Source organism: Lathamus discolor, chromosome 11, assembly GCF_037157495.1.
Source record: "Lathamus discolor isolate bLatDis1 chromosome 11, bLatDis1.hap1, whole genome shotgun sequence".
Lineage (NCBI taxonomy): Eukaryota > Metazoa > Chordata > Aves > Psittaciformes > Psittacidae > Lathamus > Lathamus discolor.
The window spans coordinates 1,567,303-1,588,130 of NC_088894.1; the positions used below are offsets into that span (position 1 = coordinate 1,567,303).

Below are 20,828 nucleotides of genomic sequence, written 5' to 3' on the forward strand. Positions count from 1 at the left end.
GCAGGCAGGATGCGGGCAGGCCTGGCCCTGCTGCAGGCTGGCTTCAGCAAGAGGCATCAGCGTGGAGCATCCATCCCTGCTGAGGACCGGGTGCTGCCTGGGAGCAGCCTCTGTTCTCAGTGAGGCTCTTGCTCTATTTCAACCAATTCTGCAGGGTTTTAGAGCAGGAATCACAGCCCAGCTCTGGAGGGGCTGTGATTTATGGCAGATCTGGTGGGCTGTGGGTCCTTTGCCAAACTAAATCCTCTGTACGGGCAGAGTCCTGCTGACAACAGCGTGTTCCGTGCACAGAACCAGGCAGGAAATGGCCCCGTTTTGCTGGTGGGCTGCCTGGTGCTGCAGGCCAGCAAAGGAACTGCCCTCCTCTCCTTGCACTTTTATCCTGCACAAACACAGCCTCTTCTGCCGGATCTCTGCAGCCCATTCTCTAAATGATCTCATTAGGGGCTGATGTTCCAGCTAGTGCTGGAGTTTGTGTTTTTAATAACCACGGGCTATGTGCTGGAGCTGCCTCCTGGAAGCTCCATTCAATGGAAGCTGCAGCTGGAAGCATTTCATGCTTGAAGCTTTACCAGCTCTTAGTTCCAACCGGAGAGACCTACGCTGAGCTCCGGATCCCTCCCCTGTAGCGGCTGCAGGCCACCGGAGCTCACAGCACTGCTGCTCATCCCTGCACAGAGCAGGAGCCGCCTCTTCGGCCTCGGCTCCATCCCCACCAGGGACCTCACCAGCATCCCTCCGGCTGGGGAAGCTTCCAGAGGGGCTGCAGGGCTGTGGAGGAAGACTCCTGATCCCATTTGCCTTGGGAAGGTTCAGCTCCCAGCACCCAGCTCCCTGGCTCTGAGCTGCGGCAGGCACCCTGGGGAGCCAAAGGCTTGCGGGTGACTCAGGGGCTGCAGGAACCCAGTAGGAGCTGATGTGGGATGGGGATGCTGGGGCAGGAGGATGCTGCCTGCCCCAAAGGCACTCAATGCATCAGACCTCTGGGCTCTTGGGTGAGGTACCTGCATTGCAAGACTGGACCAGTAGTCAAATCCCCTCCATCACTTCTCAGCTCCAGCCTCTCTGCCTGTAGCTGTGGGTTTGATCCTGCCCATGAGGGTGGTGCTGAGGCTGAGCAGCTGACGGGGATGGTGCAACACCAGGCTGAGCGGTGACAGCTCAATGGGCAGTGGCATTGCTCAACCAGCCCTCCCAGTGGCCACAATGCTCCAACCTGTGCCCTTGCCCCTTGGCCCATTGCTTCCAAACGAGCCGTGGGGGGACCAAACCCCAAACCCCAACCCCACCGAGGCTGTGAGCGGAGGGACCCACCTTGTTGCAGTTGGCCAGGTGAGCTTTCAGCCCCGAGACACTGGAGTAAATGGCTTCACAGCACTGCAGGAAGAAACAAAGCAGGGTTTGCCACGATCCCCCCCTCGGCTCCGTGCCTTCCTCTGTGCCGGGGCCAGGAGCCTGCTGTGCCAGCAAGGCCACGGGTCCAGGCTGAGCAGCGTGAGGTTAATGCTCTGTGAGACGCGGAGGGCTCCGGTCACACGTTTCCTATTAGTGCTAATGGGAGTCATGTGGCCACATCCCTCTGCAACGGGATGACAAATGTCTCCTTTCAATGTCTCCATGGAAAACGTACATGTGTGAGCGGCCGGGAGGGTCCTGCTGGGCTACAGGAGCTCCTGGAGCCACAGCAGATGCTTAATGGAGACAGAAATCACCCCGGCAGCAGCACAGAATCACAGAATCATAGAATAGTCGGGGTTGGAAAGGACCTCAAGATCATCCAGTTCCAACCCCCCTGCCATGGGCAGGGACACCTCACACTAAACCATCCCACACAAGGCTTCATCCAGCCTGGCCTTGAACACTGCCAGGGATGGAGCACTCACAACCTCCCTGGGCAACCCATTCCAGTGCCTCACCACCCTAACAGGAAAGAATTTCCTCCTTAGAGCCAATCTAAACTTCCCCTGTTTCAGTTTGAACCCGTTACCCCTTGTCCTGTCACTACAGTCCCTGACAAAGAGTCCCTCCCCAGCATCCCTATAGGCCCCCTTCAGATACTGGAAGCTGCTCTGAGGTCTCCACGCAGCCTTCTCTTCTCCATGACCAGTTTCAAAGTGCCTGTGTATGCCCTTCCCCAGCCAGAGCATCCCCCCAGCCTCGGGGGAGCAGCTCCTTCAGAACCCCCCTTCGCAAGGCTTTGTTTGAGATGATAAATCAAGGGCCCAGCACCAGCGTGGAGGTCACCTCCCCGCCAGCTCAGGCCAAGACCATGCATCCCAGCAGGATGGAGCCCACGCACCACATCCCCGAGGTCTTTGCTTGTCGCAGCGCTTCAAAAGGAAAGGGCTTCAAACCAGCCCCAGCCTGGCTCTGGGAAAAGCAGGTTCCCCGCATGAAAAGGCTCTGGAGGACAGAACGTGGAGCCTTCACCCTGTCCGGACCTCAGGAGCTTCCCAAAGGCAGCTCCAGAGCCTGAATTGGGTGATACTAAACCACCAGCCCTAAGGGAACCTGGGGAGAGCGTGGCCTGACCCCCAACCCCAGTGGCTGGAGCACACCAGGAAGGTCCCAAAGGTGGGATACGCTTCAACCAGGCACAGCAGCAACCTCGGAGAGATGAACTGAGTGGAGGGTCTCTACCAGCTTCATCTGGGGCCCAACAGAACCTGCCTTCGGTGGGTTTGTGCCCCCAAACCTCCCCTTTCCTCCTGCAGACTGAGACCGGGCAGCCCAGAGACGAACAGAGGTGGTCCTTACGTTGTTGGGACAGTTGATGCGGCCCTTCTCCTTCACTTCATTCTTCCAGTTCTCCAGCAGCCTGGGATTGAGCTTTGGAAGCCCCGGTCGGGTGTAATTGAGCTGCAAACAATAGAAGACAGTGAGCAGAGCTGCACACACCAGCGTGGGCCTTGGTGGGGTCCCTGCTCTTCACATGGCTCTTGCTTCCCCCCCAGAGAGAAGTGAAACTGAGCTGAAAATGAGCTGGGAGGCTTCCCCCAGGGATGCCACCTCCCTCCGGGCACACCAGAGCGGGAGCCACTGGTGCTGCAGCCACCTCCAGGTGATGGCAAACAGGAGAGGGGACAATCCTGCTCCTGCTCCCGGGTCCATTGCAGGGCCAGACCCGGTGTTTTCAAGGCATCGCATCAGCAAACCCCTTCTGCCACGTTTTGTAACAGGGAGAACAAACAGAGGGGATGGACACCAAGAGCCTCCGTGGCTGCTTTCCACCCATGAATGGGCACAACTGAACAATGAAAGGCTCTTGTGTCTCTGCCTCTCTTTCTGGCAGGGCTGCTCTTTCCAAGTGCTTTTAATTACTGCTTTATTAACGACTCCGAGGTTCAGCACAGAGACTCGGCCTTTCCAGCGCCACTTCTGCATGTTCAGCAGCAGCAAACGTGGCTGTGGCACCTCTGTGCTGCCTGATCCCTGTGCCTGGTCCTACCCGTGGGGCTGGTCTCTGCCTGTCCCGGTGTCACCATCAACAGGGGACACTGAGCCCCTGCCTGCACAACCGGGTCTCCCAGCTCTAGAGAGCTCTAGGATGGATGCCTTTTGGGTCTCGAGCCCCAGACTTGCTCCAGTTCAGAGCAGGGCTGGGAGAGCTTGCCCATGGCATTGCACACTCATGGACTTCACAGCACAGGCACCTCTGAGCTCAATGCATCCGGCCGGCTAAGGAGGATGCACAAACAACGCTTGCGCAGATGCAAACCCAGGCTCTGCTTCTGAAACAACCCCAGGACCTGGAGCTCGTGGCTCTGATGCTGCAGGGAGGCAGCTGGGGCTCTTTTCCAGCTGAGACCTTCCTGAATGTGCTGCTAAACATGGATTTACCCCTGTCAAGCTCCCCCAAACAGGCTGCTCCCAAACCCCCCTGCAAAGAGGAGCTCCCACCGAGGGCTCAGGCACCAACCACTCATTTCCACTCGAATTTAAGTGATCCACAGGCCCACCTGGGCACGTGGCCATGGAAAAGGGAGCCTGCGGAGAGCCAGGCTCAGTGTGAGAGGCAAAGGGCCTTGTGCAATGGTGTCCCAAGCACTGGATGCGAAGATCCCCCGAGCCCCAGTGTGCTGCTCTTGTCGTGCCCCGTGGCTGGGGGAGATGCCAGCCCAGCTCTTTGAAGCTCTGGGATGGTGCACGGACCAACCGCTTGGTCCCCAGCCTGGGGAAGGCAATGGCACCTCCAGGGGAGAACACAGGAGTCCCTTTCTGTCACTGATACAGAGAGCCAAACGGCCTCCTTAATTAAAACCCAATCAACCCCATGAATGAGCAAACACGAACCGCACACAGCCCCAGCAACAACCTCTCCCTCTGCACATCCCTGGGGAGGAGACAAGGGGGGATGTTCAGAGACGTGGACTCTGCTGCTCCAGCTTCCCACTCCGGAGAAAGAATCCCTCCCTGCTCTCCTCCAGCAGGCCTGTACAATAACATGCAAATCCCATGTCTTCCCGGGGCGCTGCGGTTCTGGGAATGTCAAAGTCATCTTTATGTCTCTATTAAGAGGGAGCCCCAGGCATGGAATATTTAAATCTCCGGGTTTTTTTTTCCCCCATTTATTTTCCTCAAACAGCCTGTAAGTGAAAATCTTCATGGCCAAATCATTAAACGATTACAACCGGTTTTGGCTGCGGCCCATCTCCTGTGAACAGTCGAAGGATGCTGGGCTGGGAAGGGCTTGTTTTCTTTGACTGATGGGTTTATTTCATTAACTTTCATATTTCAAGGCTCTCTCCCCTTCCCCTAAACACAGAGCAGTAAATGAGAACCATGCAGCTGCCTCGGCCCCGGCCAACACGCGCCCCTGGAAGCCTTTCCGAGGTCCCCAGCGTGAGGCTCTCGCATCACCCCATGGAAAGCACGGCTGATGCTGCCCTGGATGTGAAGCCAAGGCTCACCCAGGGGTGCTGGCTGGCAGCTGGGTCCCCTGCCTGGCTCCGGGTGGCCGGGTCACACCATGAGCAGGAGGAGGAAGGATGGACCGGTCCCCGCTGAGCTGGGATCCGGTTCAGCCCATCAGTGACATGAGTCCGCAGGGCTCAGCCTGGCGCCTGCCCAGATCACAGGGCCATTGTTATGGGGGACAAACCCGAGCCAGGCTCTTCTGCTCTGGAATGCAGCCTGCTGCCAGGAGGGGGTTTCTTAACAGCTCAAGCCTGGAGGTGACTTTTCCCCTTTAGCTTCGTTGTTTGCCTATGGTAGCCCTTTGCTCTGGACCCTCATTACCCCACAGCACAGCACCCAGCTCCACAGAGATGTGCAGTCTCCAAGGCTGCTGCAGCAACACCCAAAGCCAAGCCATTGGGATGTCACCAGGATCCCCTTGCACCCTATGGAAGAGCTCTGCATCCTTCCCTCTGCAATACAGCAGCTGCCTGGGCTGCAGGAGCCATCACCATCTCCAGCACAAAGCTCACAGCACCTTGAAACAAGCAATCCCACCTCGAGCTCTACAGGGAAAGCGTCACACAACCAAACTGTGGGATGTCCATGGTGTTTTCTCCCCTCCTGCCTCTTAAATGCCTCTTCCCTCTGCTCAAGGAGACTGTTTCTCCCAGTGCGGCCTCTAAAATGGGTAAGGACATCATCCCCCAGAACCCACCAGTGCCTGCCTGCACCACCAAGCCAGGAACCTGCCGGCCTCTGGCTCCTTCTACAACAGCCCTGAGATGCTCCTGGTCACGCCATGGCCCCAGCGAAGGCCAGAGGAGGGTCGAGGATCAGCATCATCTTCATGGAGCTTCTGGAAAGGGGATTTTTCCCAGAAAAGCAGCAGGGGTGTGCCCTTCCCCATCTGCCATCCCCAGCAAGCGGCCGTTGTGAAACACCCCATCTGTTTCAGCTTATCCAGAGGCAAAGAAAGATCCGAGCGAGAAAATAAGGCTCCAGTGTATATTTAGAAGTGCTGGATTTGGTTAGTGCAGAACGGAGCAGCGCAGGGCCCGGGATGGAGCAGCAATCGTTTATTCTAATGCCATCGCTTTGGTGTGAAGGAATCCATCCTCCAGGGGAAAGGCAAACGCATCCCACCATGGGCCACCAAAGGGATCCAAACCCAACGGTCCTCTCCCTGGCCAGGGCTGGCTGCCACGTGGCCACGAGGGCAGAGCATGGTGCAGGGGCTGCAGTGGGGCTGTGAACCCCTGTATCCCATCGGCTTGCTGAGGAGCTGTTTGCCTCTCCCTAGGGAAAAGCGTTGTTGCCTGGCAAAGGGATGGAGAGGAGGGCTGGATTTCTTCATCAGCTCCCTTGAAATCCATGTTGACTGCTGGGATTGTGGTGGGTAACTGGAGAGCTTGGGGATGGAGCGCATCTTGTGCTGCAGCACGTCTGGGCGCATCCAGCCATCACTGCTCACAGACCAGAGCTGGGAAGCACCCATCCCTCCGGGTCTCTGGAAGTCCCCAGGTCTTGCTGAGATGGTGCAGGAGCAGTTGAAATCTGGCACTGATCCCTGACACCCCACCCCTCCCCAGGTCCAAGCCATGGGGAGTATGAGGGGTTCTGCAGACCCCCATCTGAAGCAACTCGTGAATGTCGAGGGGTCCTGAGCGATGCAAGAGCAGCACAAAGCGAGCTGAAGTCAGCAGGCTCCTGCAGCCTTCCCAGGCAAATCCTGCCTCCCACCTCCTTCAGCATCACTCGTCGGGAAGGAATGTCATAGACTGAACAGATGATGTGAGCGTTGTCAAGGGAACGTGACAGTCGCTGCGGGATGTACCTGCAGGCAGCTCCCACTGCACTGACCTCCTCTGAAATCCAGCTCCCCCACTGCCTATCTTCAATGCCAACCTGCTTCCTCCAAGCTCACTACAACCCTCTTTGGTTTTTAGTGCTGAGATGGCGCTCAACTAAACGTAACACAAGAAATGCCTCATAGAAACCACCACCAGCACCAGCATTTCACACAGGATTACGCCAGCAGCTCATTTATGATGCCTTTGTACGTCAGCTTGCACAAGGGCCCCTTGTCCAGGCCTGGAGCTCCTGGTACTCCTTCCATTCAAACAGAAAATGCCCAAAGTCAAGACTAAGGGGAGCAATTCAAGGAGGAAAGAGGAATGCAAGTGCTGAGCCTGGAAAGGGGAGAAGAGAGCATCACACCTCCCCTCTCACTGTATTTGAAATGAAACAGCTACTTTGGGCTGGAGTTTTTAACCTTATGAATGCACCGCAGCCGAAGTCATCTGGAAAGCAGCAACGACACCCAAAGCATTGAGGTTTGCATCAGTTCTGGCCCTAAAGCCTCCGTTCTGCTTCAGGGCGGATGGCAGCACCATGCCTGGATCCTCTCCTGCATCAGCTGCCTCACGGGATGCCAAGGAGGGTAAAGGAGATGCTGGTTTGTTTCTGTTCTGGTTTCAGCTGCCCACTGTGTGCAGGATGGGAGCTGAGTGAGGCTGAGCTCCTCCAGCTCTCTGCAGGGTGATGGAGCAGCACTTCTGCTGGGAACACACAGGCACCAGGACAGCGCAGACAGGGCAGGCGCTCCGGTTGAAGCTGTGCTGCTGTGCCACGCAGTGTCCCTGGGGATCGCTCCTCCAGGCTGGCTCTGGCACTTGGGCTCTTTTCCTCCCACCCATCCTTTGGGCTGGAGCTGTCCTGCACTGGGTGCGCTCGTGGCAGAGGCACTGCCATGCCCTCCTGCTGTGGCAAAGGCTTTGTCCCGCTGCCCTCTGCTCCTCGCTCCCACCTTTGCGATGGTGAGTTTCAGAGCACTGGACAAGAGATGCCCAAGTGTTCGGAGCAAGGGAAAGACCTGGGATCCAACCACAGGAAAAAGGCTGCAGGGACTCACAAGGCGGCTCTGGGTTGAGTCCTGGCACTCACCGAAAAGTAGCAACCACAGGATTAAACCCCCCCAACTCCTCTTTTTTCCCCTTCACACTGAAGAGGTTTATGATTTGCTGCTGCTCCATTCCCTCTACGGTCCAGAAGGAGCATTCCTGGAGGGAATTTCATCCTTGGGACATTCCCAGGAATCACCTCCTCCCAGGGCCAGGAGGGATGTCTGGGTTACCGTGTTACGCTGATGCCTCCATGAAGCTCACTTCTAGCAGAGCACTGACTTGGCCACACAGATCCCACGGCACCAGGCCACGTGCACCACTGCACACTGCAGCTCCAGGCTCCAGCTCCCTCTGCTTGCCCTTTACTTTGGAATCACCTCCATGTGGAAGGGAGGAAATTCCGCCTGGGGCATCTTTGCTCTCTGACAATGGAAGGAAAATGGTTTCACATCCACCCCTGCTCTCTTCACACACTCCTCCTGCCTGCCAGTGCCAGCTTCGCTGCTGAGCATGGACCAGAGCTGAACTCTTTCCTCAACACCCTCTGATCCCTGCGCTGCACACAAAGCATCACCTTTTGCTCCATTTAGACCTGAGCCCTGGCAATGGAACAGGCAAAGCTGCCAGGCTCTTACAGAGCCTCCAGACTGCTGAGGCTGGGTGGGCTCTTTAGCAATAGATTTCCCATCAGAGCTAATTGATTTAAGGCACAGAACGGAGACACGTGAGCCCTGAGCCACGCTGCCTCCCAGGATCTCCGTGTGCAGCTACTGCAAGAGAAGAGGAGAAACAAAGGCTCCTCACCCGCTTTGTTTCAGGCACCAAGTCATCCTTCATCCTCCGCTTGGTCCAGTCCTTGGCGAGCTCATCCTCTGCTATCTCCTGAAGGTGGAAAACAGCCACTTGTGCCGACGTCCGACGGATGCGGCCGCTCGGGGTCCTTTCGAAATCTTCTATGGGGCCAGGCTCTGGCTTCACCTCTGGCTCCTCCGGAGGCTGCAAAGAGACAGAGTCAGGATGGGGATGCTGAGGGGAGCAGAGGAGCCCTCTGGGATGGGATACTGATGGTTTGGGCTCTGCATTGGCACGACCTGCATCATGCAGGGGGGGCTGAAGAGCCACCGACATCAGACTGACTGCGTCCTTTCGTGCTCCCACGTGTATAAACGTCTCTGTTTATTTGAGTTAGGGAGTTATTAGAATCGGATGCACTGTCAGTAGGCATAAGAGAACAGAAAAGGATGCTCCCCAGGGACGCATCCTGCCACCCCAGTGCTGGCAAGCAGCCGGCGCTTGCTTACTGCTGAGGGAGTGGCCTGGGCTCTGGTTTTCTTCCCTGCACAGCACGGATGCAGGGTGGGCTGGAGCACAGCCCTGTGGGCACCAGGGAAAGGGAACACCGCCGAGCATCCCGCTTTTTAGGAGGGGGCTGCAGCTCCTTCTACCCCCCGACACCGCATGGTACAACACACGTGCACAGTGATGTGAAGGAGGAAACAACATCGGTTCAACATCTGCACCTGCCTTGCCCGGCCCGGCCCTGCCCGGCTCTGTCCTGCCCAGAGGCTCTGCAGCTCTGCAGTCCCCCGCGGGGGGGGATGGCCCCGCTCCTTGGGCTGTGGAGGCGTCCGGGGGGCTCACCGAGGCCGTGTGTTCTGACCGCACATGGTAGTCGTGGCCAGCCTTGGACTTGTACTTCTTGCCGCAGTGTGGGCAGCTGAACACGGGCTTGTCGGCCTCGGCGAGCTGCTTCCCACACCGCTTCTGGTGGTACTGGTAGCCCATGAGGCTGGAGAAGTTGGCCACGCAGCCCTGCGGGGGTAAGGAGAGGATAAGGAAGGTTGGGGATTCATGTGCCGCTGCTCCAGGGTGGAACACGTCCCAAGGAGAGCCCTCCACACACAGCTCCACCAACCCATCCCCTTGCGGTGATGTGTGATCACTGGCCAGCCCCTCACCCCCAAAGAGCCATGGCAGCGCAGGATGGAGGGAGCATCCCCTGTCTCTGCCTCTACCTGCCCCAACACAGCATCAGGGCTCCCCAGACACACAGGAGGCACTGGGAGGCACTGCCTGCACAGAGTCAAGCACCCACAGGGGCAAACCTCTGCCACACGCCCCGTTACCTGTTGGTGACTTGTCTGCAACCAGCTCATCACCGTTTTCAGCGTGGTTTGGTTTGGTTTTACGCTGTGCTCTGCCCATTCCTGAGCTCAGGAAGCAGAACCTGCCCTTCGGTGCTGCTCAAACTGCCCTGTGCCCACCCTCCTGCTCGGAGGGCCCATTGCCCGAGTGCACAGAGCCAGCAGGATGGGACCGGGATGGCTGAGCTAAGATGGAGAAGTTGATCCCTGTGCCAAGGGATGCCGGAGAGCGCACGTCCCCCTCTGCATTGGGGACCGCTCCTTCCACCCTTCACAGAACGAGAAACAGGAATCGTTCTCGTACCTCATTGGGGCATTTCAGTTTTCCCATCTGCTTTAGCACTTTCCTCAGCCTTTCCCGCTCTTCCTGTTCACCAAGTCCAGCGGTTTCCACAGGAACAGGCTGGAAACAAGGAAGTAACAGAAGCGACGGAGTCAACCTCGTGTCCTCTGTGGCAGGAGTAGGTGGTAAACCTCTGCCTTAGAAGAGCTGGATCTCCCACTGCTTCACCACACACCAACACCCGCACTGGCAGGTGCCAGACCTGCTCATGCCCTTCCTGCACTGGCACCCAAAGGGCGAGCTGAGAAACTCAGGAGCAGCTCCTGCACAGAGGATTCACCAGCCAGACTGAAGAGCAGGAGATCAATGCACAGGTAAAAGACAAGTCACAACTGGTAAGCACAGGACACACAGAGATGAGGTTGTGCCTTGCCCTGGTATCCCAGAGGTACATGACCAGGTTTTCAAGAACAGCATCTAAACTGGTACCTGCCAAATATTATCCATGAGAGATTTTGTGTCTGCTTCTTAGCGCAGAGCTGGATTCAGAGGTTCGTGCAAGGCAGAACCCATCAGCCCCGGCTCTGCAGGCGGTTTTGGAGGCAGAGCTTTGCCACTCGACATCCACCTCACCGCACTCACTGCATCTTCCCCATCCCGGGATTAGAATTCCTGGTGTATTTTCTGCTCTGCTCCCAGGACCAACACGAGTCCAAGGAGCTGCCAGGGAAGGAACGGCTTTGCTCGGCCACTGTCCGGACTGAGCAGCATGGGCAATGCTGTGAAGGTGATGGTGTGAATCCTTCCTTTACCCAAAGGGAAGAGACTGCTCAGAGCCTCATCTTCTGCATCTGCATCAAGAATCGAGGCGCGAGAAGAGGGCGGCCCAGCGCTTACCTTGCTGACGTGCTCAGCCATGGTGTGGTAATTCAGCCCAGCCTTGGACTTGAACTGCTTTTTGCAGTGCTGACACTTCAAGGCATCCTGCAGCTGAAGGAATCAAAGACAAGTCACCACGGGGGTCATAGTGGGGGGGTCATAGGCCACATGCCCCACGGGCAGCAGCACCCAGCAGTGGAACCCAGCAGGCAACCCTGTCGCCCATCCCAGTCCCAGCCTGCAGCTCAGGACCTCTCTCTCTGTTGTCCTGGATACCGTTATCAAACCCACATGCCCCGGGCTTTGGAAAACATTCCATTTTGGATGTAGATTTAAAGCCCCGCTGGCTGCAAACATCTGGAGCCGGTATCTGAGTTTTCCTGTTAAAGGGTTAGGACAGAGAAGCAGCTTTGATCTATCAGGACGTTAGAGGACTGTGCTCTGCAGCACTATTAACTACAGCAGATGCTGGGGTACAAACCCCCTTCTGGGTGCCTGGGCTGTCTGAAATTCAGATGCTGCTGGACACAGTCACAGCAGAGTACTTCCCACCTCCTACTGCTCTGCTTGTGACCTGACTTGGCCTCCTGAGTGACTGGGGAGAGGCATTAAATGCACACACCGACGTGCAAGGGGAACTTGCAAAGTGAATAAGCAGAACATGGCTCGTGCTGGGGCAGGTACCAGCAGGCATTGACTCAGGAGGTCAATGTCCTGGGCACCAAGAGACAGGATGTCTCGACAGGGAGCTGGTGCCTGGATGGCTGCAGCTGTTCCTGCTCCTCCTGCCTGGCTGATGCTTCACCTTCACCACTTCCCTTTCAGTCAAGCCTGGACTAGAAGCTGGAGAGGGAATGAAGATGGAGCTGCAAATCCCTCCTCATCCCGAAGCTCCGGGGAAATGAAGAATAAACTCACTGCAGCCAGTTGGGAACGGCTCACATGTACCTGTGCTCCCATCAGTTAACCTTGGTCCAGACCCAAGCGCTTGATCCTAACAGGGTGGATGCTAAAAGCCACTTAACTCACCAGATACCAATGCCAGCCAATTTGGGGTTTACTCCTCTGGTCCACACTGAAGAACATGCCATGCCCATGTTCTAAGAAGCCCTCCCACCCAGGACACTGGCAGGATTTACCTGCTCTCACCTCTTTCAGGCCCCAGCATGTTGCCAATGTCCCCATCCCTTATTTCCTTTCCAAACCCAAGGGAAACAGAGCAGACTGCTCAGCAACAAGCAAGGAATGGAGAAACCAATTTCTGTTGGTTTATAAGAGTTCTGGGAGCCTGCACATCCTCTTCCCATTGTCCAGCTAAGAAATACTTCAGTCATTAAAGCAGAAAGCAAGCTGAGAGAGTGCCTCTGCTCCAGGGTCACTTCTGGTGGGTATACCACATGCCTGGAGCACTGGGACCTCCCTAAGGATGTGCCATAGGTTCATCTTAGAGGTGAAATGCTGAGAGCTGGGCCTGTGGTCACACACCCAGAGCTTGGGGACCGTCCCCAATGGACCACAGACTGCTCTGGCAGGGATTCTGTGAAGCATCCCAGCCCCAGCAAGGGCTGTCCCTCCCAAGGAAGGGTGACAAAACACCCACTTGAAGGGATGAAGCCTATTTATAGTGGCCTATCACTGCTCAGCAAGCCTGCATGGAGCCTGGTTTAGCTTGGGAGATGCTCCAAAGCACAGGAGACACGAGCAGTGATGGCCCGGATCCCACTCCACCGGCAGCCAGGAGGACATCAGAGGAGGCAGGATTCTGCCCAGCATCGCTGCAGTCCAGGGTTTGAAAGGGAGAGCAGCCTCCCACTGCTGTCTAAATAGAGAGGCAAAGGCTGAGGAGCCATTTACAGAAAATGAATGTGGAATCGAAGCCCAGCCCCGTATTTTCCAAGCAGGAGGCATCGATCCTACGTTGCCTTTCTGTAGTGATGGCTCTGCACCGCGCCAGGTGACGGATGAGGACGTAACCCTCTGCTCTGATGGATGGTGGCGTGGCACAGAGACCATTTCTCACTGCACCGTTACTGAAGTCCTGCTCTTGACAGCCTGCCTGAGCCCATCCAAGCACGAAGCCTCCCCCAGACGTGCTCTCATTCAACCACAATTTATCTGGCCTGATGCAAGGCGTGGGACACTGAAACCCCTCAGCCGGCACTCAGGAGGAGGCCAGATTAGAGACAGCTCCAACAGTCTCTCCAACCTCACAACTATTCATTTAGCTACTAGAAGAACCCAGCTCTGCTGGAGACACCGGGGCCAGGGCCTTAGACCACAAAGGGATTCAGCGTCTCGGTTGGAAAAGACCTTTAAGATCATCAAGCCCAACCTTTACTCCAGTAAAACCACTAAACCAAGTCACGTAAGGGCCTCCATCTATATGGGTTTTGAACACTTCCAGGGAATTAGGTGTCTTATTCCCTTTGAATCGATGCGAGGCAGCCAGCCCTCTGAGGATGACCAGCAAGTGTTATATCAACCCCAGCCCAGAGCACCAATACACATTTACGAGTTGCACACGTATGCATCCGTTCCCTTACAAAATCCACACGTGGGTGACTGGATAAAGCAAGTCCTTACTTTCTGGCACACATCCATGTGCTTTTTGAGCCCCACGATAGTTTTCCTGGTTATAACACTGCAGGTTGGACAGGCGACTTCTCCCTTCTCACTGATCTCCCGTTGCCACTGGTCCTCAGGGTTTGCTGGTGAGGGAGAGGAGAGAGCTGTTACACCCAGCCACAGAGCCCCCAGCCTCGCTGGGCTGAGCACAACCCTGCTGTGAGCCTTGTTTATCACCTTAAAAAGCACCGAATTGGGGAAGGTTCTTGATGTTAAAGAAGAAACGCTCTCCCAGGCACAGGTCAAGCCTAAACCAGCCACAAACCGCACAGCTCTGCCTGCCCCACAGCTCCTGAAGCTGCCTGAACAAACTGGTCCCTGGGTCTCTTCATATGCCTGACCTGGTGGCGTTTGATAGGGAAAAGGAGGCTCACCCCCTTTCCAACGCTGCTACATCCTGCAAGCTGGGAGTTGGAACATGATGACGTCCTTGGCTACCTGATCTTGCCATGTGTGGAATAACCACCCCCTGTCACAGGAAACAATGAGCAGGAGTAAAACATAGGTGAGCATCTCGGCTCCATCGGGATGCATGCCTGGGAAGCTTCCCTGGCAATCCTCTTCCCAGCAGACACACAGGCAACAAGAGGAGTGCTAGCTTCCAAGCATCTGCTTATTTGAATGTCTGTGCCTGGCTTAAAAACCACCCAAACCAAGAGATTCATGGGGTCAAAACCTGCTCCAGGTCCAGAGCTCACAGTGATTCTCAGCACAGCGATGCTGGGCTTAGAGCAAGAGAAGCCCGGCCTGAATCAAACCCAGCAAGTCTGTTTATTTGGATGCCTTTGCACAGCTCTGAGATCTCAGGGTGATTTGTTTGAATTTGAAAGCAGTGCAAGGCACTGCAGCTGTGTTTATCTCGCACATCCTGCGTTCCTCCTGCTGTCACAGCTCCCAAGGCAAGGCAGCAACCTGCGAGAGGATGTAGGATGCGCCTCGGAGAAGACATAACCATGCTTAGAGCTTTGCACTGCCAGCGTTCGTGATGATGGTTAATAAAATGCCATCCTCCCTGACCCAAACTGTGGCCACAGTGAGGGCAGGTGGAAATAGCCGGATTTTGTGCTGCTTCTGCTCACAAACCTGCTGGAAAACTCACCCAGCTGGGCAAGGAGGGATATGGGACCTGCGGGTGAACGTGGGGACCACAGTGGGGACCATAGAGGCCTGGAGCAGAGCACAGGGTAAGTGCTCCCGTGTTTTGCCTCCCCCAGCCTCACCTGCTGGTAGATGCACAGCCGTTTCCTTCTTCACAGCAGCTCCTAGAGGTTTCTTTTTGAGCTCTTCCACGCTGGTGTTCCCCTCCAGCTTCTTGGCTCGATGAGCTTTTGCCTTATCCTCTGCTTTGACAAGACCTGTAGAGAGACCAACTCACATTTAGCAGGGAAAAAAATCCCTTCCGCTAATCCAGAGACACCAAAGTGGCTGCAGCCCTGCCAAGGATGTGTGTATGGGATCAGGTCCATAATTATGACAAGCAATCGTAACAGCTTGTGGTATTTTACGAACAGAATCCTCTCCCCCAACCCAGGCAGTTTATGAACTGTGGAAACACCATGGCAAAGAGGGGTAGGGTGCTGCTGGAAAGGCAGACTGTGAGAAAGACAGGAGGAGACAGAAGGGCACTTTGAAACGAACCAAAATGGGGAATTGAAACAGCAAAGGCAGGATATAAAAGTGAAGTTCTTGCTGATGCTCCTGCACTGGAGAGGCTGATTGCTTATGCCAAGGAATTGTGGTCCCTCTTATAAAACTGGATACACTCTGGGATCCCGGACACCAGGACCTTCCGTCCCTGGATCTGTATGCACTTGTCATGATGCACATGGATCTCTTCCCATCCCAATGTGTGCTGGGAAGGGGCAGGAAGGACCAGGAAAAGAGGGGTGACCGGGTGACAGGCAAACAAGGAAGAGGAAAGCTGGCCTGGCTCCCTGGGTTGCTGGTGACTGTCACCAGGCCTGCCTGCAAAGCAGAGAGGCACTGAAGGCAGGGCTCTCCGTGTAGGCAGAGTGCCAGGCTCCCCGCCAGCTTCCCCAAAACACATCCACAATCCCAACTTGTCTGTGCCTCATCCCTGCCCGCCCGCCTGGGCAAAGTATGTGCTTCCCATTCAGCCCGCCACAGGCATCGCTGCTAACCACCAAAGCATCATCCCTGTACCAAGCAGGGTGAAGTGAGCAGGAGGAGGGTCAGCACATGCCCAGAGCGTGCAAGCAGCAGCAGTGCTGCCCGATCCTGCTCTGTCACACAGAATCCTTTGGTATAGCCAAGAAATGGAAAATGCTGAGTGCCAGGGTCAGATCCACACCTGCCCCACGAGGGTCCACGTCCCTCTGAAAGTGTGGGTTGTGAGCCTAGGTCTGAATGCAGATAGCACCCACAATGGGCTGGTGGCACCCTTGTCTTTGGGGAGCGAACTGCCACATTGAGCCCCGGGGATGGAGGCAAATGCCTGCCTGATCTTCACTCTCCTCCTGAGGAAGTGGGTCAATGGGGGACCAGCTTATTCCTGAGGAACCCACAGCAGACGTTTCAGTCTGTGGCAGTACCTCTGTGGGGCTGTTAAAAGGAACAACCTCAGACATGCGAGGAGCAAGGGCAAAGGCAGTCGCAGAGACCACATCCAGACTGCTCGTCAGTGTTTAAGTCCTTCAAAGCCATTAGTGCCTCTCCCCCGAGTGCCCCTCGTACTGGAAGGTGCTGCCTCCTGCCTGGAAATCCACTTCTTGTTTCCCTCGTCAGGCATATTCCATGGGCAATCTGAATCCAGTTGCTCTTGTAGCAGGGATGCTCCTGGTTTCCCCGCTCCTTTCCATCCCAGTTGGGTATACCTATGGAGCATGAGCACAGTCTCACTTGCTCTTGCTTTGTCAGGCTGAAAGATCAATTCCTGAGCCTCCTTGCAGAAAACATCCCAGCAACACGTCTCTTCTCCCTTGAATTCATCTTCTTGACTGTGGGCGACCAGCACTGGAGCATCATCTGAGGGATGGATGCGTCACGCAGCTTTTCTAGGCACAGAAATCCCCCTCGATGCCATTGGAAATGCTGTGACATCCCAGGATGGTGGGATGATGACGGTGAGGTGGTGCTTCTCGTGCCTTACTTGTGTCAGCAGCTCATTACTCTTGTGATACAGTTGGACATACCCGGATCCTTTCCTCTTTTCCCTACTTCCCAGCAACACGCTTCCAAGCAGAGCAGCCAGGGCGGTTATCAGTGCCAGCTCCACTGCCGCCTTCAACTCCCTTCACAACACTCCTATGGTAAAAGGCACCAGCTCCTCCAGTGGGATGTCCCCATGCTCCGGGTGTCTGTCACATTCCTCCTCCACAGGGACTGCTCTTGGGAAAGGGGCTTCCCTGAAACGCCCCAGGATGAAGCTACAGCCCTAGAGCCACCGGAGTCATCCCTCCATTACCTTTGAGTCCAAATGTCCCCGAGATGGACGGCTGCTCCCCCGTAAACTTCTTAGGAGTTTTCTGTTTCCTTCCTGACTCAAAAGAGAGAAACAGAGAGAGAGATTTGGTCAAATACCTGCACTGCCAGGGGGTCCAGCAGCCCCAGGGCATGGGGTGGGCACGTGCTCTATGTCAGGAGTGGATCGCCTTGAGGAGGCCTTAACCATGATGGAACATATGGCTCCTGAATGGCACCACCCACCAAACAGCATCAGGATGCTGCTTCCTATCCCAAAGCCCCAGGAGAAATAACGGGATCCAGGGTTCATTCCAAGAGTGGAAGTGGTGGCTCGGTCTTGTGCCAAAAGCTGAGGGGTTTCCACAGCTTCAGCAGCTGATCTCCCCTTGGGCAGGTTCAAGCCATTCCCCTTGGCCTGGCCCTACAGGCCCTTGTCCCAAGCCCCTCTCCAGGTTCCCTGCAGCCCCTTTAGGCACTGGAGCTGCTCTCAGGTCTCCCCTTCAGGAGCCTTCTCTTCTCCAGGCTGCCCCAGCCCAGCTCTCTCAGCCTGGCTCCAGAGCAGAGCTGCTCCAGCCCTCGCAGCATCTCCATGGCTTCTTATGGACTCTTCAAGCAGGTCCATGTCCCTCTCATACTGGCACCTCAGAGACCCCCATACATCTACCACAGCTACCACCAGGCTTTAACTCCCAGTGCAGCCACAAGAAACCGAACTGGGAGCAAGTTACCAGGATGCTAAAACTTGGGAACACTCAGGAAGACACTCGCATGGGCTGGAGCAGAGCCCCTTCCCCAAGGACACCCCCCTCTCTAGGCTCTGGAACCAGCGTAGCCCCGGGCTCTAATCTTACTGTGCTTCATCCTCTCGGGGTCTTCCTCCTGCAGCGAGGCTTGGCTGCCCCCCTGCTGCATGGTGTCCTTGCCACTGGAGGACTTGGCTGTGGGGGTAGCGGCTGCCATGGCCTCGGCTCCGGCGATGTGGAATTCCTTGCTCTCCCGGCTCTCCGCCAGGCACTCGCCATTCTCCGCGTGGTCCTGGGCCACGGCTTTGTCCGTCTTTGCCTGTTTGGGATGGATGGTGGGGCAAGCTGAACTCTCAGCAGCTCTAGGGCAAAGCACAGAGGGCTTGTTTAAAGAGGGGTTGTTACACAGATGTCCTGACACCTCTCCCCCCTCGCCAGCCCGGATCATGGGAATGGAGGTGGGCACATTCCCCTTCTCCCAGCTGTCCCTACACCACCGCCATGCAGCCCAGCCACAGCCTGGTACCTTTTCTTGCCACTGCTCTTCCCAATGGCCTTGGGCACTTTGTTTTCTGCTTTGCTGGTTGGCACGGGCCGATCCAAGTGATTCCAGAGCCGATGCTTTTCCAGCTGGGTTTTGGAGGTGAAGGCAGCTTCGCAGTACGAGCACGAGTACGTCAGCTTCTCTGAGATTGCACCCTGTGTGAGCAGGGAGAGACAGGGGAGCACGGATGTGAGACCATGAAAGGGACGGGCTTTTCCTGATGCAGGTATGCTCACAAATCATGGGTAGCATCCTTCTGCCCCTCCAAATGGGTACCAACAGCCCACGAGCCCCAAAGCCAAACCTCACACTGAGCTGGAGGGACCCCAGTTTCTCTCATGCGCATGTCATGAACCACTTCTGGCCCATCCATGCCCTCCCCGTTTTAATGTCATCTTTCTCCTGGGGGTATAAGGCCCAAGAGGGGCTTTATCCTGTAGAGGGTAAGGTACGAGCAGGGCACTGGAAAGGACAGGCATCCCTCTGGTCCCCTTACCCCTTGGCAGCGCTGATAGTGGTACTTCAAGCCATAGATGCTGGGGAACTCCAGCCAGCAGCCTGCATTGGGACATTTCACCCTGGAGTGGGCTTTGAATTCGTCCTTCCACTGGTTCATCAGGGGGAGCTGGGAACAGGAGACACAAGACACGCTGGTGAGGGAAGAGCATGTGTCCAGCTGCATCCCGAGGGGCCACACGGGACCTTCTGATCATTCCTGTCCAACCCTGCCAGCCCCAAAGGGAACCCAGGGCTGTGTTGCAGTGCAGTGCTGCTCCCTCCAGCCAGAGGAGCTGGGACAGATGCTGCAGGCTCTACAGGTTAATGTGCCTCCCTGAGCACACGCACGCTCCCAGCCAGGCTAAGGGAATAAATCAGGCTAGAAGCCACCTAAGTGATTTAACAGCCCCATATTTCATCTAGGCAATAAATCACCCCATGGCCACGCTCTCCTGACAGACCGCTCCGTGTGTTGTCCATGCTGCTGTGCGGGAATAAAACTGCACAACTCTGTGGGGAATAAATCACCCCTTGCCCGGATCATCAGCCAAACCTGACGTGTCTGTGAGAGAATCCAGCTCATCTGGGCATGGCGCTGGGAAGGGGAGGCTGGAGGGGTTTGTGTTCCCTAACCAGGGTTTTGGAGGATGCTGGATGCTTGCATGGAGGGGATGGAAGGGCAAAGATCTTGCTGTGCCCACAACAAGGCTGCTCTGACGATTAAGCCCCTGGGAAGGGCAGGTTTAACCTTGGAATGGGGCTGGCTGGAGCATACAGAGCAGGAAGATGTGGAGGGCAAGGCAGGGAGGGCACTGGGGAGCAGAGGGTCCAAGGTCTTACAGGGATGTCTTTCAGTGCCTGGTTCTCAGCCTTGGGTCGTCCTTTCTTCCTGCCTTCGGATTTGTCACTGGTTGCATTCCCTGCAAACAGAGGCAGCGCCCGTCACCCGCTGCTGTCCCGGCACTCCCGCTTCCCTCGCTCCATGCAGTCTATGGACACACACAGGGTCCTGGGCTGAGTATCCCTGCCCTGGCAAGGATGGAGATTCCCCTTTGGAAGGTAATGCCAGCTCCTCTGCAACTCAGTGCACAGCCCTTACACCCGCAGATACCTGCACAGGAGGCAGCAGCTTCTCCTGGTACCCACTGACACACCTCCTTTCATTTACACAGAGCAGTTTCAGCACAGCCGGGGTGTGCTTTGGAATCCATCCTTCCACTTGGATTGGAAGAAATCCTTCAACAACTACGAAACTTAGCAAAAGAAATCTGTGTCTGGGCAGGCCATTGAGCACAGAAATCCCGTCCCTTCTCCGGACCAAGACCTGGCTTGGGAAGGATGCTCCCCGTGCCAACCAGGCTGCTGCATCCGAGCAAAGCAACTGCATCCAGCTTAATTCACCCCGATGACATGAACCCTGTCAGCCATTTGCACCTCCAGCCCCATCCCAGCGAGAACAATGAAGTGTCTTCATCACAGAGTGGCCTTCACTCCCCCTCATCACTTTCAGTCCACCTAAGCCAGAAGCAAGGGCTAAAAGAGGGCTGCTAAGATGTGGTGCAGGGAAAACCACTCCTGAACACAGGTATGCTCACACTGAGGACAGCTGGAGCTCATTCCCATCAGTAATAAGTTATAGCCCTCTGTTAGCAATCACAGCTTCAATCCCCTCTAGGGAAGAGGGACGTTTGGGAAGCATTTAGGGCACAGGCATTTCCCTGCAAAGCTGCTGATTTTGGGGCCTGGTCTCAGACACATCACTGCGGTCTGACCCTCACCCAGGGCGCAGGAACCCTTCACTATCACAGAACCATAGAATCACAGTGGTTTGGGTTGAAGGGGCCTTAAAGCCCATCCAGCTCCAACCCCTGCCATGGGCAGGGACAC

General features: G+C 56.0%; 1 protein-coding gene across 3 annotated transcripts in view; it reads right to left on the bottom strand.

Moving 5' to 3' along the window:
* The window catches only part of ZNF512B (zinc finger protein 512B), a 29,732-nt gene that overhangs the window by 4,558 nt on the left and 4,346 nt on the right, over positions 1-20,828 (bottom strand). The window contains exons 3-15 of one of the 3 annotated variants that reach the window (XM_065691767.1): positions 19,782-19,861; positions 18,940-19,068; positions 18,426-18,598; positions 18,008-18,261; positions 17,158-17,229; positions 14,954-15,088; positions 13,692-13,816; positions 11,127-11,219; positions 10,251-10,349; positions 9,327-9,614; positions 8,607-8,798; positions 2,758-2,859; positions 1,315-1,377 (exon numbers count right to left, since the gene is read on the bottom strand). In XM_065691767.1, the coding sequence (XP_065547839.1) occupies positions 1,315-1,377; positions 2,758-2,859; positions 8,607-8,798; positions 9,327-9,614; positions 10,251-10,349; positions 11,127-11,219; positions 13,692-13,816; positions 14,954-15,088; positions 17,158-17,229; positions 18,008-18,261; positions 18,426-18,598; positions 18,940-19,068; positions 19,782-19,861 (1,805 nt within the window). Of the gene's footprint in view, positions 1-1,314; positions 1,378-2,757; positions 2,860-8,606; positions 8,799-9,326; positions 9,615-10,250; positions 10,350-11,126; positions 11,220-13,691; positions 13,817-14,953; positions 15,089-17,157; positions 17,230-18,007; positions 18,262-18,425; positions 18,599-18,939; positions 19,069-19,781; positions 19,862-20,828 lie in introns of those variants that run through there. The other 2 variants (XM_065691768.1, XM_065691770.1) reach the window with 2 other exon arrangements.